Here is an 18407-nt window from a genome sequence, read left to right as displayed (position 1 = left end):
GCTGTACAAAAGCAGAACAAAAAGACCATCCTTGCACCAAAGAGTTTCCAGTGATAATTAGATAAGACACAATAAGAATGGGAGAAAGGAAGGGTTAGTGGGAAAACTGAAGCAGAGAGACATTAAGTGACTGGCCCATGGTCACTGAGGACAAAAGGGAGAGATTCTGACAGTTGGGTTCTTACTACAAAGATCCCCTTGCTTGGAGTCTTCGCATCCGTATCCAAAACTGTTGCACTGCTGTGCACTGTTAAACAGCTGCCCTGCGCACCCCAGAGGGGGCTGCGTTTGAGGGAGACGGGAAGTGATTCTGGGAGAGGTTGATTGTAAAACTCTTTGGGATCCATTGGAAGGAAAAGATGCTGTTTCATGTACCGAGATTAATTTTTCTTTCTACTCGGAAATCTGTTTAGCTGACAAATATCCAGCTTACAGCAGGGTTTGCTCTAATAGGGGATGTATTTAAGGGGAGACCATGTGGTTTAGTGGACTGGGACTCAAGAAGCTGGGGTTCTAATTCTGGTACTGGCCTGCTGGGATCTTTGGACAAGTCCTGAAAAATAGGGTTAAAGTAAAGTGCTTTGAGATCGGTGGACGCAAAGCGCTAGCTAAGGTCCTGCATATGGTGACATCAGTGGCAAAGGATCAACCCCCCAGTGCTTCGCTGAATAGGGGCCTTGATACTGAAGTTACCCAGGCTTCCTTTCAACCCTCCCGCTGGACAGCTGTGCAAGAAACCCACCAGACTGCAACTCTTTTAAGGAAGAGACTTTTTTAAACTATTGGTTGGGCAGCGCTATTTTAACAGACTCCAAACCAGGAAAACATCTGCCTAGGACCTCTTATGCAATTGCTGATTGAAGCTGCCAGCTGCCTGCATTGAGCAAGTGGCCTCTTGCACAATATGATGCTTTTTTTTTTTTTGGTAGTTGTTGCCCCCCCTAAAAAAGGGGAAAAAATTGCAACATCCCCAAAGTACATCTGGGTTATGGAAAATGCTAGTAGTGGCCCCGAGTGACTCATGTTATAAGCTGCTTTTTCGACATAACAAGTTTAGTTAGGTTAGAAATCAGCTACGTTGGCACAATTAAAAGGCAATTCCTAGAAGCCAGCTCCTCTTCCAGGAATTCTTTTAAAAAACCCAGCCATTCGGACACACCATTTGTTGGCACTTAGACTTGCGGGTCAGAATTTGTTTTGTAAAAACCAAAATGTCACTCAAAGTGGAGAAACTGAGTCCAGATCTTTTTTCCTGAAGACCAAAGATGGTGAAATTTACTGGCTGGTAATTATCCTCCAAGAGGATAGAACCCAAGAGGAAGGATGGGTTTGGAAAATGGGTTCGGTTCCTACCTCTGCTACAGGTGCGGTGTGGGGTCTTTTCTCTGTGCGTTAGTCCCCCCTCCAGAAAACACAGGTAATAACCTCTCCTGGTTATATTGCAGACTCTTTGCAGCAGAGCCTGCCTGTCACTCTGGGTACCAACAGAATCTAGCACAGTGGGGAACAGATTTAGATGCAGCTTCTAGGTGCTACTGTGACCTTAATAAACTTGGTTAAACCCTCTTCTTGAATCCCAGACTCTTGTCCCCGGGCTTTCGATTGGGATCCATTTGTACATTGCCTCGATCCAGATGTTTGACTTTGCCAGTTGTGCTGCTTTCATCCATCAAACAACGGATGACTAAGAAGTACCTGTTTGTCTGAGCAGGGCTGGGGTGTGGCTATCCAGTCTATTTTTGTTGGTTGTAGATGAGAAGGGAGGCTTGTACTCAGGTTTGCAGGGATCAGGAGAAAGCGGAGGGTGATATGCCAGGGGAGATCAGAGATGAATGAGGTCTGATACATTCAGGACAACGTCTCCAGATGATAAGCGAGTTTTATTACATTTCAGATGAAATACAGTTAACCCAGCCTGAATCCAGAAACAGTAGACAGTGGGGTCCTGGTGACTAATGAAAGATAAACAATTGGGAGGTTTAAAGGTCCAGTGGGAGGCTCTCTAGACAATAGACGCGGCTTTAATCTGAAAATAGGTATCGATTTCCCAGGTGGATTTAAAAAAACCCCAAAAAGAATCTGGACTTTGTCTGCTCGATATATCAAACAAATATTGTGTTTATTTGTAGGTCCTATACTTTGATTACTCTTTGTTTACTTAGGGTAGCAAGTTATTAACTAACTCTATTTCCACAGCTTTGTGGACACTGGGGGGGGGGAATGATTTTTATCAGCGGATCTCAAAGTGTTGTACAAAGTATAATTATCCCTGTTTACACAGGGCAAAACTGAAGCCCGGAGAAGGGAAGTGACTTGCCCTGGGTCACTCCTCAGGCCAGCAGCGGAGGTGGGAATAGACTCCAGCTCTCCCGACCCCCCAGTTAAGTGCTTTATCCTTTAGGCCACACCGTGTCCCCCACTGGCTCCTGATCGTGGAATTGCATCCCCTGGTGTAGAGACCTCTGCATCCATAGGTAGCCAGAGACATGTTGCTCTGGGCTGTCGCGGCGGGATTGGGAGTGCTCGAGGCATAGCACAAAAGAGACAGTGGTGGGTGTTTTAAGTTAACTCTGTGCTCCCTGTATTCTTGGGCCATTCAGACCCTGCCTGATTGCCCAAGTTAGAGCAGCCCCAGGGCTGGTCTAACTTTCCCAGGGGTCATGGTGAGCAGAGAAGATCTGAGAATGCCCGGAGTGCCCTGGCCACACCTCTGGTCTTCCCCCCGTGTGTCAGCAGAGCTCTCATGTCCACTCCACGCAGGGCAGGGGCTGTTTGCGGTCCCCTTAATGGCCTGGAGCGAGCCTAGGCCAACTCTACACTAGACTTCTGCCAACACAACCATATTGGCCAGGCTGCGAAGTGCAGAATTGCACCTTTGCCTGTGCAGCGTAGCTAGCTTGGGAGGGCTGGAATAATGTACCCCTCCCAAAGCCCAGTTTTACCTGTATAAGCTACGTCCACCCGTTGGAGAGCTTTGCTGGGTAGTGTGTCAGGACAGCTTTACCAGCCTAGCTATGCAGTGGTAGGCCTGGCCTCGAAGCTCCAGCCCACCGATCGTTATGACCAGGGTTTCCGAATTCTCTGTGCATGGAGGGTCGAAGAGAAGGGCTGGGCGAAAGGTTTTTAAAAACAATTTTCCCCAAAGCCGTATGGTGAGTGGGGGCTCGGGGGGAGGAGGGGAAAGCTCTTTCCAAGCTAACATTAGTGGTTAAAAATAGACCTGGATAAATTAGCTTCCAACGAACGCCCGAAAGGAAATCTCAGTTTAGCTGAGGCTACGAGAAAGAGCGGAATGTAAGAATAATAATGGTAAAAATCCGGATTCCAGCAAGTGGGGGCAGGGGAGAAAAGAAGCAGTTTGAAAAACAAAAGCCTTTGAGGAAGCGTAATGCTTTCCAGCTGCAAAAATACAGCCTGGGAGACGCTGGACGGCCTGCATCCACGCAGCTTCTCCCGGCCGCTAACAGCAACAATGCCCAGGAATTCCGAACCAGCTGCAGCTTGAGGTGCGAGTTGCATTTGAGACCAGACTTCTTGCAGTTTGCAGGGCACGAGTCCTCTTTGCTCTTGTATTATTCCTGTAGTATCTAAAGATGCCCCTATCTGGCCTCATGGTGCTAGGAGCTGTACGTGCCCAGAGAGCGAGAGAATTCCTGCCCAGAAGAGCTGACAGTTTAACTAGACGAGGGGTGGGAGAGGAACAGAGGGGAAGTGGCAGAGTTGAGAGCAGAATCCAGTTCTCTTCACGCCAAGGGTGGTGCTACCCCAGCTTGCTTCAGACCTGTGCCACGTGGGGGGTCAGACCAGCTGATCAGAGACATGTCCCTGATTGTAGGTATAACCTGACTGATCGACATGTCCTTTTCCGCTGGCCAGCGGGGCATGGGGGGTTTCAGGCCGGGAAGAATCTCTGACGTCCTGTCCTTTCTGATGTCCTCCCAGCAGTTCTGCAGGCAGGTGCCAGAAGATGGGGGTGCATGTGTGGTTTTTCCTTCCTTCTCTCTCTCTCTCCATCTGCACCGGTCCTGTGACTCTCACTCAGGGAATGGAGCCAGGGGCCAGAAAGCTCCCATTCTAAATGCGTGTGGTAGGCCCTTTCCCCCCCAAAGCCGTGTGGGTGGGTCTCTTCCCCACTCCCGTCTGTTGGTCAGATGTTAATGAATCAGCGCTGCAGGGGACGGGAGGAGTATGGACGGCCTGGGTCAGGCAGCTGGACAGATGCTGGAGGAATGCAGCACCCCTCCGGTCGGTGGGGTCGCAGCTGAGGAGGGAGAGAACGCGCCAGGGTCAAACTGGATGACTCAGCAGTACGGAGATATTAAAGTGATGGTCCAGCTCCTTAATTATTCCCCTCCCTGGAAACCAGGAGCACCAAGTGACACTGGCTTTTAGCAGAGCAGCTAGTGGCCCTCCCAGGGCATGCCCCGAAGCTGGCAGAGCGGGATAGGCCCGTGTCACCTCCCGGTGCGGCAGTGGGGGCATGTGCTTTGCTTTGGCCGTTCAGCCTTCAGCGAGGGGATGAAGCTGCGGTGCCGGAAGCCAGTGGCTTGAAAGGGCGACGGCGGGCGAGATTAGCCGTGGCTGGAGCCTGGCCTGACGCGCCTGTCGGGCGTTTCCTGGCAATGTCGCAGCTGTAGAGCAGGTTTTTTGGTCTGAAGGGCGTCGTCCCAGGGCCATGTGATGCAGTGCCCAGCCTCTGGCTGGGATCACTGTCATTTCACAGCTGGGTACTGCACGGCCAGCTCGGGTGAGACAGCCCACTTCCGGAGACCTTGGAAGAGGGACTAAGGGGTGAGAGACAAAAGGCTCAGTCTCCCATCTTACGGGAGGGGGTTGGCTTGCCCAAAGTCACCCGTGCTGCAGCAGAGAATTGACACCCCTGAAACAAGCCCGTCTCGTTCCCCTTCCACCACATCTCCCCTTCGTCCACCTGTGTGTGTGTTAGGATCCAGCCACCGGCTGGTTAGGTCAGATTTTGTATCTTTCGGCCTCCACCCTTGAGGCAGCGGTTGTACCCAGTGACACATGATGCAGCAGCCACTGCCCGGCCTGCATCTCCAGGAATGCCACCCCCTCATTGTCCCCGTGGGTCTGGTCACTCCTGGCTTCTGTGAAGTGAGATCTTGTGGCCACCCTGTATGTTGAGGGTTTTTTTATGAATAGGCTGCAGACTGTAAAGGGTTGATAACAGATGTTCAATGTTGCGCCGAAAATGCCACCTTCCACTGATGTGTCTGGACCCCTCGGCTCTGCATCAGCCACTAACAAGTCATTAAAAGGAGCCTGGATTTCCAGCGTGAGCAGGTCTTGCCGCCCCTGGAAATGGGATGGGTGAGTGGGTGACCCAGCTGAAGGGTGGGGAGCGCTGGCCAGTCCTGACCTCGGCTCTACTACGTCTTTGCTCTGTACTCAACGTATAAAATCTGAAGGCCTCTCCTCGAATCCTGGTGTTTATATACAGGACCTGGCTACCTGCGGCCCGGGCCGGGTTCTGGTGGCTTCTGGAAGAGAAGAAAATGAGACTCTGCTGCAAGGCCGCAGACTATTTAAAGAGATACTGTACCCCTTATTTCCTGGTATACTGCAATGAGCCTGCCGCTCCTGCTGGAATCCACCCAGATTGCCGCGATTTACACGCGTGGGGATTCCGGCCGGAAAATCTCATGCTGCCATTTGCCCAGCAGTGGGGAGGTTTTTCCGCATGTTATTTGCGGTGAGTCGGGTTTCACGGTCAGCAAGCCCGGCTCGTATTCAAGGGCCAGGTGTCCTAGGAGTGCCGCAAGGGGCCTGCTCTGCCTGCGATGCAACTGGCTGGGGAGGGGGAGATGATTCTTAGGTCGTTGGAGCTGGATGGGTTCATGCAATGGGTGGGTGAGGGAACTTCCAAACGCAGGGTCCCTGGCATCCTGAGTGCCCACAGGCAGGGGGGCTCTTGAAAAACCTCCTCTAGATTGAGAGGATCTGTAAGGGGGAGGGTAGATTGCTAGCCCAGATGGAGAGACAAGTCTAGGCATTGATGGGTAGGTGGTGGTGCTGTCACGGGCCAGCAGTCCACAGCCCAAGGTGCTGTATAAACACCGAAGAGCTCACAATCAAAGGAGAAGGCAAGAGGCAGCAGGTGGAGATGGGCAGGGGAGCACAAAGGGACAAATGCTGGTGGCAGTGGCCTGTAGATAGACGGACGGGTCCATATGGGGTAGAATGATAGACACGGATGTAGGGGTGTGTGGAGGAAGCTAGATGGATAGAGATGGGTAGACAGATGGATAGAAGTTCCTGTCAGATTATAAGTGGTGACCCTCATCAACAGACCTTACGTTAGCAGAAAGTATCTATCTGTCTATCCCCATCCACCCCCTCTGTCTATGGTGACTGTCACTGTGGTATTTGTGCAACTCCTCACTTGCCCTCAGCATTTCAGCCAAGGCGGATTCTATCCGCAGTGTCCCCTTGAGTAGCTCTCGTGGGGAAGGCCTGCTCCTGGCTTGGCCCACGAAGGCTGAGTTAACACGGACGTACTGTCTGTCCTGTAACCATGGGAAAGCTGTGGGAACCGTCCTGGTTGCACCAGACAATAGGTGGATGCTGTTTTACTGATGGAGTTTTGTCCTTTGGCCCCCTCCCGCCCTTTGCGGCCTTGCTCTCCCTGCTTGGTACCTAAGGGTCTCCTGGTCCTCGCGGGCTGTGCTGTTTCTCCTCGGTGCTGGGCACAGTCAGCCTGTTTGGCCTGATCTGAGATTCACGCAAGCACCATCCGCTCTGGGGCTGGAGAGGAAGTGGTTAGAAGCCAGGAGCCGACGCTTTGCCGTGATTTGCGTCAGTCTTGGCACTGTCTTTGTGACTGGAGTAAAAACCTTCCTTCTGGTCACCAAAAATATTTCCAGAGCCTTTTCCCCTCCTCCCTAGCGGGGGGTTGTGTAAATTGACCCTCGCCCCTGGCTGATTTCTGTTTGGGTTGCAGACCCGTGGGTGCTATCCAAGGGGGCAGCGGGCGACTGATTCATTCGGCCCTCACTGGGCCGTCTCTGGCTTGTGTCTGTAAATGTAACTTTTGCATCTGTCTGGGTTTTTTGGTTTGTTTTTTAATGAGATTTGCAGCCTTCCTTACACACTGCTGGGAGTTGAGCAAAGCAGTTACTCACCTTGGAGATGTTTTATGTTAAGAAAGAAAAAAAAATAAGACTACTGAGTGTCTAAGAAACAGCAGGTAGTAGAAAGTCCCTGCCTCAAAGAGCTTACCATCTCGGTAGACAAGACAGAGGAAGGCCAGCTGAAGGGGCTGGGAGCCAGGACTTCTGGGTGCTTTTCGCTCGCCCCCTCCCAGAGATAGGATCAACCTCCAAAAGTTGTCAGACTCAGCCCCTTTCTCTGATAGCTTGGCCAGGACACCTGGGTTTTCTTTAATGCTTTAAGAGGAGAGGGGAGTCTAGTGGTTGGAGTGTAGGGAAGGCAGGGAGCCTAGACTCCTTGGGTCGGTTCCCAGCTTTGGGAGGGGAATGGTGTCTAGTGGTTAGATCAGCGAGCGCCTGGGAGTCAGGCTCAGAGAACAGGTCAGTTCAGAGCTGGGATAGAACCCAGGTGTCCTGACTGCCAGTCCAGTATCCTACATGCTAGATCACAAAACTCCGCCCCCTGAAAAGAGAGAGAATGGGGGTTGTCAAACGAAGACATTTCTCTGCACCAGGCAGCCCTGGCCCCTTAAGCCAGCTCCATGGAACGCTGACCTGTTCACAGGGGAGGAATGTGGGTGCATTGAGTTTATCCGATTTAAGGGGCTTTCTTTTTTTTAATCAGCTCCTTAAACCCGGCGTGCCAGGTTCCGACTCTCACCTGCATCGGCTCCTTGGGCGGATTAACGCCGTACGGTTCCCCTCCGCCTCCCAGCTTGCCTGCCTGCGGGAGCCCAGGCACGCTGCCGGCCGCACAGTGCTCCACCCCCCGAGACCCGGCTTTGTGCTGTGCTGAATGCATCCCTTGCTGGAAGATTGCTCCCTGGCTGCGGCTTTTCGAACCATTTCTCCCATCTCCTCTCGGTGCAGCGCTGTCCCGCCTGTGACCTTGAAACCCATTGGAAAGCTCTCCTTTGCACGGGCCCGTATCACAGCCGCTCTCCTTTGTCTGCCACGTGTGGGGCTTTGAACCATAGAGTCAGAGAAACGCAGGGACCTCAGGAGGTCATCCAGTCCAACTCCCCGTGCTGAGGCAGGGCCCTGTCCGTCTCAACCAGTCCTGGCAGCAGTTTGTCCAGCCTGTTCCAGTCAATCCCCAGCCCTGTTCGAACAGCCCTGAACAGATCCGAGGCCTGTTTTCAGGCCCCTGTTTGGGGTTCCTTTCTCAAGACAAAACCTGCGCAGGGTTTTTACCTTTCCTCAGAGCTCCAAGGTTCAAACCTTTGATCATTTTTGTTGCTCTCCTCTGGACCCTCTAATTTATCCACTGTCTCGTAACGTGCAGGCCCAGAATGGGACCTAGACTCCAGCCGAGGCCTCCCTAGGGCCAAGTTGAGCGGGACAGTTACTGCCTGGGTCTGTCGCGCGACGCTCCCATTCACACACCCTGGGATGACACGAGCCTTTTTCACAACTGCTTCGCATTACTGATTCGTGTTCGACTTGTGAGCCGCTCTGCCCCGCGGCTCCTTTGCGCAGTGCCACTCCCTTGCCACTTCTTTAATGTGTCGAGGTCATTTTGAATCTAATCCTTTCCTCCAAAGTGTTGGCAACCCCTCCCAGCAGGAATCACAGATGGGGACACTTGGAGGGCTACGGAGCAGTCACCCCCGCAGCAAGCTTTCTCTGCAACCTCCTGGAGAGGGGAGAGATCGGCGAGGGGATGGTAAAAGCCCAGCTGACGAGGAATAAAGGGGGGCATTGCAGTGTGTGTCCAAGGAGCTGATTGTATGTGCTGTCAGTGCACAGCACGGGTGGGCCTGGAGGTTCGAGATGGCTGCGTGGTTTAGGGGCAGCATCTCTGGCCTGGAAATGAGGAGGCCCAGCTCTGCAGGGTGACCTTGGACAAGCTGCTTCCTTTCTCTGTGCCTCAGTTTCCCCTCCCAGCCTTTTGTGTTTTTCGCATGCAGGCTCTCCAGGGCAGGGAGAGGGTGTGGGGTGCAGTGATGTGTGTGGGTGTTGGATGTCGCCCGTCTCTGGGGTTGGAAACCCCTCTCCCACTAACCCTGGGATGTGCCCCGGCAGCGGTCAGACCCGAATCCAAGAGGGGCAGCGTGGAATTGGAAGCTGCTAGGGCTGGGTGGTGTTTCCAAAGGGGCCTAGGGAGATTAGGGCCCATGGGAGTTGGGGCCTGACTCCCTTAGGTGGCTTAGAAATTCCCAGTGTAAATGTCCAGCGGGGCGTGAGCCATAAGAATGGGATGACCCTCCTCTCTAGGCTTCTCTGCTCTACCTTCTCATCGTCGTTTCTCTTCTTTCCCTGTTCTGTTCCCTGCCCCTTCTCCTCCACCCATTCCATTTCCTTTGTTTCTCTGAGTCTTCCCCGGCCCCAGGTAGGGGGTGAAAGCAGGAGGCCTGTCCCTCTGCTGAGCCAGTCAAGGAGCGGGCCAGGCAGTGCCAGCCAGGGGGTTGGTTTGCAAACCTTCGGGGGATGATTTCCCAGAGAGCCCAGATCCAGATTTCCAAATCACAGCCGGCTTTACAGAACGGCTCAGCTCCCAGCGGTTGTGATTTCCTGGTGCGCCTGGCTCCCCAGCACTCGCCGTCTGCCTAACCTGCCTTTGTCCCACCCTAGATGTAGAGCAGATGGCCATCGACTGGCTCACTGGCAACTTCTACTTTGTGGATGACATTGACGACCGGATCTTCGTCTGCAACAGGAATGGGGACACCTGCGTCACGCTGCTCGACCTGGAGCTGTACAACCCCAAGGGCATTGCGCTGGACCCAGCCATGGGGTAAGAGGGGGAAAGTGAAGGCCAGCTGAGCCGAGGTACCTGACCTGGGACCATAACAAACCAATAGGAAACCATGGTGCTGCCCCTTGGTCAGTCCAGCCAGGGGGCACGGCTCACCCAGATGGTAACCTCTTCTCTCCTTCCCAGTGTGTTTCTCATCCGCCCCAGCTGAGATCGGGGCCTGGTTGTGTTGGGCGTGGTGCAGACGCAGGGCAAGCGATGGTCATGCTAGCAAGGGGCTTTGTGGCCGGAGGGCTCATTCTTCCCATTTCACAGACAGGGAAGCAGGCCTGGGGGGAGCAAGAGACTGGCCCTAGGTCGCCCGGCGAGTCTGCGGCAAAGCTGGGAATTCAGGCCTGATCTCAGTCCAGTGCCGTAACCCCTAAGGCCAGGAAATATCAGCAAAACTCACCAGGTGTTTTTATTGCTGTCTTCTATACCCAGGGTCCTTTAAACCAGTGGTTCTCAACCAGGGGCCCAGGGCCTGCTGGGGTCCACGAGCAGGTTCCTGGGGGTCCACCAGGCATGGCGGGTGTTAGACTTGCTAGGGCCCAGGGCAGAAAGCCAAAGCTCCGCTGTGCAGGACGGCAGTCCAGGGCCCCGAGCCTGCCGCCTGGGGCTGAAGCCACAGCCTGAGCAACTTCGCTTTGGGGGGGCCCCCTGTGACGCGAGGCCCTGGGCAATTGCCCTGCTTGTTACCCCTTAACGTCGGCCCTGGCTTTTATGTGCAGAAAACCAGCTGAGCCGTGGAGATTTTGCAGCATGTTGTGGGGGCCTCAGGAAGAAAAAAGTTGAGAACCCCAGCTTTAAACAACCTTTGGAGACAGAGACTTGTAACCCCTCCCTGTTCTCTGCCCTGGGGTGGTCCAGCTTGGGGCTGATCTTGCTTTTAGCCCTGGCAAGCTCCACTCATTTTAACCCCCTGGCAAGGGCTGAGGTTCCTCATCAGTGAGGCTGCGTCCCTGTCATGCCGGGACATTTGCTGCTGGCGTCTCAGTTCTTACCCCTCTTGTATGTGAAGCTGCTGACCCACGCAGTACGGAGCTGCCACATCAGCGGGATTGCGCTGTTTCCATTTAACAGTTTTCAGGAACCAAGATGTGTCACATCCCCAGTGGAGGGTGAATGTCTCTCCCTCCACGGAGCTTTACGTCCTGTGTTCAGTTCAGGTAACGACCCTTTGAGCAGCTGCCTTTTGGGAGATCTTGTGTGCTGGGGAGCTGGGCTGGTGACGCTGAGTCATCAGCCAGGCTGGCTGCGTGCTTGGTAGCTGCAGAGAAAAACAAGATTAGGAGTGGAAGGCGTTGCTGTGGGCAGAAATGGAATAGTGTGTGAAATCTGGCCACGTGGCGTGTGTGTGTAATCCTGCCATGTACTGTGCGCACATGCGTGTGAACTCCAGCCACGTGCGTTCCCTGGCGGTCTCATCTTGACCAAACAAAATATCAGCTACAAAGGAGACTTGTTTTTCCTAGCACCTTTTGATCTCCAGGCTTTTCGAGTCAGGCCTTGTTTAGAGGAGGAGACGCGGCAGGGGTGCAGGTGGGCTCAGCTAATGCGAGCTAGCGAGGCCTGGCCGGCAGCTGGTGCAGAGTAACCCTCCTGAGTGGACTTGCTGTCCTCGTTGGCCTAGGCTGCAGAGACCGAAGGTCACATCTGCGTGTGAATGCAGACTCTCTCCTGGAAAGCGGTGACTCTGAAAGAGTGTGTGTGTGTGTGTGTGTGTGTGTGTGTGTGTGTGTGTGTGTGTGTTGGGGGGTGTTTGGAAAATCAACTGAACAGGAGCGCCTAATGGGATGCTGCTGTTCAAAGACCTAACCCATCCTGGGATGCATAGCCAGGGGGATCTCAGGACTGGAGACCTGCTCTAGGAATTATGCACAAGCTATGCATGATCGTCCCTCCTGGTCTTGGAATCAATGAATTTTGGGATGCAGGGTTCTGGCCGACCAGGAGCAGAGTGAACTGGGGCTGGATACAGCTCTTGTCGGCTCTTGTTGCCACATTATAAAACCATGGGAATGTCTGGCTGGATGAGACCTGGCGAGATCATCTAGTCCAGCCCTCCGTGCTGAGACTGGGCTGAATATCTCTCTGCGACGTTTAAAGAACAGCTGTTCAATGCAATCTCCTTGCACCTCCGGAAGAGCAGGGCAACCCAGAGCCACTCAAATCCCGCTACCCCCTGAGTGCGCTCGGGAAAGTGCTGGGGTTTAGCTAACGCAAGCTAGTTACGCCTGGCCTAAGCGCCCCGTTTTTCTCGCTCACGCCAAGAACTCTATGCAAGTCGTCCTTGTAGGCCTGTGTCTTTCTCTGCCCCGGCAGCCTGTCTGACGCACGTGGCGTGTTTGTAAAATGGTTTTAGCTCACAGAGTTTGACCAAGAGAGATAAGGTAGCGGAGGGGATATATTTGGTTGGACCAGCATCTGCTGGTGGAGGAGATAAGCTTTCAAGCAGGGCTCTGTGTCGCTCCAAAGCTGGTCTCTCTCATGAGCGGAATTTGCTCCAATAAAAGATACGACCTCACCCACTGTGTCTCTCCAATATCTTGGGACTAACACGGCTACAGCAACACTGCCGACAGCGCGTTGAAGAACTCCAGTGTAGACAGCATGTGGACAGATGGTAGCTGGTCACGGGGCCTGAACGCTGTCGGCTGACCTCAGCGAGAGTTGGATCAGATCCTTGTGTCTCGCTCAGTCGGGTCAGCTTCTGTGGGGTTGTCGCTGGGATCCTGCTCTGGTTGCCTTGCAGCTGGGCCTGGCTTCTTGGCGCTGCAGGGAGAATGTGTCGGCACAGCCAGGCTGCAGCTGGCGGAGCTGCCTCTGTGATTGAGCGGCTGGGAGCTGTGCTGGCTGGCCAGCCTACAGCTGGAAGCTGCGCCCTGCGTGTCTTATGAGCCCATCGGCCGCCTGCCTGCGGCTAGTGACCTCGCAGTCCTGGGACCTCCACCTAAGTCCTGCAGCCGGCAATGTGGCTGCGTCTGGGTACAGCTGGTACGTTCCTTACCTGTGGCTAGGTCCTGAGTTTTCCTTCCTCCTGCTAGCAGGCTAATAAACGTTTTTGTAATTGCAGCAAGTGGTGCGTGGGTGGGTGCGTGGGTGTTTGCTTGTGGACCTGAGCTCCCATGGAGATTCTCACCCTCATCCTCTGAGCTCTCATGTCCCCTCTTTCCTCCACCCACAGAAAAGTCTTCTTCACCGACTACGGGCAGATCCCCAAGGTGGAGCGCTGCGACATGGACGGGCAGAACCGCACCAAGCTGGTGGACAGCAAGATCGTCTTCCCCCACGGCATCACCCTGGACCTGGTCAGCCGGCTGGTGTACTGGGCCGACGCCTACCTGGACTACATCGAGGTGGTGGACTACGAGGGCAAGAACCGGCACACCATCATCCAGGGCATCTTGGTGAGCGAGCGCCAGCCAGAGAGGGGGCCCTGGAGATCAGAGCTGTGCATGTGATCCCTGTTATTTATTAGGTGCATTACCTGGAGCCCCAGCCCTGTGCTGGGTGCTGTACAAAGGGCTTACCCAGCTCTTGCTTCCATTCGATAACAAAGCAGGTTTTGGCTTCCGGCCCTGGGGGGCGTGTGCCGCACAGTGGCACCAGATTCATTGAACGAAGCGATTTTGAAACCCCTGGTGCACCCGGCTGTGTGGACTCTCTGATTCTGGTTTGAGTCAAGTGTAGCCGAAGTCGAGTAGGAGTAGCTTTAAGCTAAATAGAAGCAAGCCGCTCTTGAAGCCGGCAGCCGTGTCTAGATGAGGATTTGAAGATGGTAGCAAACAAGAGTTGTAGGCCAGGAAGTGGAGGCAGCGATGCCGGCTGGGTTAAATCCCCCTCTCCCCGTACACACGGCTGTGGCACATTACCCGGCACTTTCTAACAACATCCCTAATGCAGCAACTAGTGAGACCTCGGTGAGGGCCCGGTGTGCTGCTGAGGCACCGTCGCGGGTCCTTAACGGGCATGGAACCATAACGGACCGGCCCTGTCTGTGCTCCCTGCTCAGTCGAGCCCACTGGGAATTTTCCCACTAAGCAGTTTTTATCAGAAAAGCCCAGTTTGTGGGAACAGGGTCTGTTTGTGGGAACGGGGCAGGTCCAGGGAATCTCCCAGTTCAAAACGTTTTTGGGGGGAAAATAAAGTTTCCAAACTGGCCAAATGTTTTCAAAGCAAAGGCTCAAAAAGCCTGTTTGGTTTAGCAGTTTGAGTTAATTTCTACCAAAGAAACAAGAGGAGTTTGGTTTTTTTTAAAGGTTGAAATTGGCGGATTGAACCGAATACAGGGGGCGGGGGTTGGGGGGGAGGGAGATTTAGCTTGTTGATTTGGGAAAAGTTTTGAGATTTTGATATTTTCGTCCTGATTCAGGATAGGGAATTTTTTATTTTTAAATCTGGGAAATTCTGGCGGGACGGGCCAACCGTTTCCCACCCAGTTCTGGTGCTGAGTGGGGTCCTACATGCACGTGGCTCGACCCGCCTCCTTTCCCTAGTCTGGTCAGGGCAGACTGGCGTGGTTTCCCATCGCTCCCCGGAGGCCGCTGCGTAAGCCCCAGCCCCTGCACTAGTGCTCAGAGGGCACGAGAGGCAGGGATCCCGAGCTCTGCTCCTGAGGCCGCCTGCTCACGCTCGCCCCGGCGCGGTGCTTTCAGATCGAGCATCTCTACGGCCTGACCGTCTTTGAGAACTACCTGTACGCCACCAACTCGGACAACGCCAATGCCCAGCAGAAAACCAGCGTCATCCGGGTGAATCGCTTCAACAGCACCGAGTACCAGGTGGTCACCAGGGTGGACAAGGGGGGAGCCCTGCATATCTACCACCAGCGGCGGCAGCCCACCGGTAAGGGGCTGGCTTGCGGGAACGATCCCTTCCCTCCCCTGTCGGGGTCTGGGAGCCTCGGGAGTGGTTGAAGTGCCCAGCGAAGGTGCAGGGCTTGTCAGTTCCCCTGGTGGGCTGGAACGGGACAATGGGGTGTCTGGCTTCGGGCGGCCCCCGGGGCCTGGCTCATTTCTTTCAGCAAAGGGCCTGGAAGCCCAACGGGGAAAAGGAGCAGGATTGTTCCAGGAAAGCAGAGGGGCACAGGCCCGAAATTAGACGTCATTCACAAGGACGTAGGAGCCGACTCCTGTGCCCCGTCTAGTGCTATATCCCACCATGTGGGGACAGACCCACTATTCCATCCAATCCTGAATCCTGCCCGGGCGGGGTCAGACCCACTGCTCCATCCAATCCTGTATCCTGCCCGTGCGGGGTCAGACCCACTGCTCCATCCGATCCCATATCCTGCCCGTGCGGAGTCAGACCCACTGCTCCATCCGATCCCGTACCCTGCCCATGCAGGGTCAGACCCACTGCTCCATCCGATCCCGTATCCTGCCCATGCAGGGTCAGACCCACTGCTCCATCCGATCCCATATCCTGCCCGTGCGGAGTCAGACCCACTGCTCCATCCGATCCCGTATTCTGCCCATGCAGGGTCAGACCCACTGCTCCATCCGATCCCGTATCCTGCCCGTGCGGAGTCAGACCCACTGCTCTATCCGATCCCGTATCCTGCCTGTGCGGGGTCAGACCCACTGCTCTATCCGATCCCATTTCCTGCCCGTGCGGAGTCAGACCCACTGCTCTATCCGATCCCATTTCCTGCCCGTGCGGGGTCAGACCCACTACTCTATCCGATCCCGTATCCTGCCCGTGCGGGGTCAGACCCACTGCTCCATCCGATCCTGTATCCTGCCCATACGGGGTCAGACCCACTGCTCCATCGATCTGACCCTGCATGGGCAGGATACATGCTGCACAGAACTACCTTAAAGCACAGAGTCGGCCGCTAGGGCCCAGATCCACGAAGGTATTTAGGAGCCTCCAGACTTCTGTGGATGCTGGCCTAGGTTCCCAGCCACTGTCTGTAGAGGGGGCTTGGGCACCAAGTAGCACCATCATCCCTTGGGGCTCCCAGAGAAGTGGGGCTCCCCCCTCACCACCCTGGGACTCTTGAGTGTTTCATTCCTCTGGGCAGCTTAGCCTGAGCTGCTGTTTTAATCGGTCGCTGCTCCTCTGACGCGTCTCCACCCTCCGCTGTCTCTCTCCAGGAGAGAGAGAAATGACAGCTGTCTCTAGCGGCTCCGCCGACTGGGGCTCAGGCCGGCTTGATTAATTACCATCTCATGGAAAAGAGGGAAGGAAAATGGAGCAGATGAGGCCTCTTGAAATATTGATGGCCCCTGTGTGTGGCTGCTGGTTCCCTTCCCTCTCTGGCGCTAACCTGTCCATGCCTGATGCTCCTGTTTGCTAGAAATGCTTTGGAGTGGTTAAAGGCTCCAGTGCAGGGCGGATTGCCCCCCTTTCCCCCCACCTTCCCTTTATTTGCAAGTTTAAAATCCTCTTAGCGTCTCCGGCCCGCTCAGCGGTTTCCAAAATACAAAACTAAGCTGTGGCTTTGGGCACGGGGGAGTGCGGCGCAATCCGAGCCAGTCTCCATGCAGCGCTGGCTCGCTGGAGGCGCCCGGCCGGGCAGGGAGTGGAATTGGCAAAAGCCAGCTTGGCACTGCTGCAGAAATGGGCCAGTCCTCACTGGTACTGAGCGTCTGGAAGATCGGGGTCGCACTGGGTAGTGTGAGAGAGTCCCTGCCCCAAAGAGCTCATGGTCCAAACAGACGGGCTCGGGAGAAGAAAGAGACCGGGCTGCCTGGTGGATGGGGCTCTGGGCTGGCACACTGGAGGCCTGGGCTCTGCTCCTGACTTCCTGGGCAAGTCTCTTCCTCTTTCCGTGCCTCAGTTTCCCTCTCTGTAGAGTGGGGAGAATGATCCTGGTGTGCCGTGAGTGCCCTGGCTGAGCAGTGTTGTCACCTGAGACGTGATTTGTCCCAAGTTCACACAGGGAGCTGGCGGCAGAGGCGAGAATTGAATGAACCCCAGCCCAGTTCTGTAACCACAAGGCCATTCTGCCTCATGGTTATGCCGCCTCCTTGCAGCTTGGCAGGCCGTTCTGCATGAGGTTTCCAAGGGCACGCGGCTTTGCCCTGGAAGCGCGTTGATGGGGTTGGCTAGGCGGCGACGCACAGCCACTAAATCAGGTCCTTGGTCTTTGCCGTTAAAGTGCGGAGCCACGCCTGTGAACCGGACCAGTTCGGCAAACCTGGAGGCTGCTCTGACATCTGCCTCCTCGGAAACAGCCACAAGACCCGGACCTGCCGGTGCCGATCTGGATTCAGCTTGGGCAGCGACGGGAAGTCTTGCAAAAGTAAGTGGAGTTCCTGATCCAGGAGCCAGAGCAGGGGTTGGCTAGGGAAGGAGAACAAACTGCAGCTCCTCTGGGGAGGAGCGAGGGGCACAGCAAGCTTCCGGGAAGGGAGGGAGCAAGGCAGTTCCATTGGGAAGCGTTCGCAGAGTCTGGCAGTATCCGCACGGCTAACACTCCCGTTTGCACATGCAAATAAGGCAGTAGCAGACTCCAGTGGGCACTTCTGCATTCAGAGGTAGCTGCATGCAGATCACATGCATTTGTGCATGCAAATCAGGCGTTCCTTGCACAAAGGGGCACTGGTGCATGCAGAGCTCCATTTGTCCGTGCAGTTGTGTGATTCGTGCGACAGAACAATGACACAGCTATGTCTGGAAAAGCCTTCGCTCTGGGGTGCTGCAAAAACGGGCTTTCTCCCTGGGAGGGGGTTTCTGTTGTTTGTTTTAAATCAGGAATCTCTGCGTTCCCAGCACAAGGGCCAGGAGCTTTAGGAAGAGGTAAGACATCCCACTGGGGGATGGGAATTGTACTGGCCCCTAAACCTCTCCTGGGGCAAATAGAGACCAGAAACTCTCCTTTGGCTTGTGGTTAGCACCAGCCAGCCTAGCTGCGTACAACATTGAATTCACCCGGGGCAGCCAAGAGGATCCGTTGTGAAAAGCGACAAAGTGAAAAACACGATTATGTTAGTCACTGGGTGTTGCTCAATTTCCCCTTTTCCCCACCCCAGCCCTCATCCTGAGCTGTGGGTGATTTCAGCGGAAGTTTCAGAGGGATTTGCTGATGTGTGGATTTGTTTCCCTGCATGCTGTTAACATCGAGGGCGTCATGCGAGTCGCAGAGCAAAAAGTCGGTTTGTTGCTGGTCAGCGCCACGTTGTGGTGACGCCGGCTGTACCAGATCAAACAGCCGCCTGGTGACTCGGTGGGGTCTGTGTGGTGACCTCTGCGGTGTGGGAATTTTCCCAGCCTGCGCCTGCTGTGAAGTCCAAACTCACTCGCTCCCTTCCCCGGAGCTTGGCTTTGTTAGCAAAAAACAATCATCTGTCGTAAAGCTCATCTTACACCTTTTCCCAAAGCTGGTCCGCTCCCAGAGATCCTCCTTCAGCTCGGCTCAGCCCTATAGCCCCATTCCTTAGTGGTGAAGGGTTATTGTTGGTTCCCAATTAATTCTGAGTCAACGAGCTGGGGGATTGCAGGGTTCTGGTCCCAGAATCTGGCTCAGCGGAATCCAGGTGATCTCGTTCAGT

General features: G+C 54.7%; 1 protein-coding gene across 1 annotated transcript in view; it reads left to right on the top strand.

Moving 5' to 3' along the window:
* The window catches only part of LRP1 (LDL receptor related protein 1), a 179810-nt gene that overhangs the window by 85219 nt on the left and 76184 nt on the right, over window positions 1-18407 (top strand). The window contains exons 7-10 of the mRNA XM_050925636.1: window positions 9744-9906; window positions 13094-13316; window positions 14565-14754; window positions 17015-17158. Of these exons, the coding sequence (XP_050781593.1) occupies window positions 9744-9906; window positions 13094-13316; window positions 14565-14754; window positions 17015-17158 (720 nt within the window). The remainder of the gene's footprint in view (window positions 1-9743; window positions 9907-13093; window positions 13317-14564; window positions 14755-17014; window positions 17159-18407) is intronic.

The sequence above is a fragment of the Gopherus flavomarginatus genome, chromosome 16, assembly GCF_025201925.1.
Source record: "Gopherus flavomarginatus isolate rGopFla2 chromosome 16, rGopFla2.mat.asm, whole genome shotgun sequence".
NCBI classification, from domain to species: Eukaryota; Metazoa; Chordata; order Testudines; family Testudinidae; genus Gopherus; species Gopherus flavomarginatus.
This window is presented reverse-complemented; position numbering and strand designations above follow the sequence as displayed.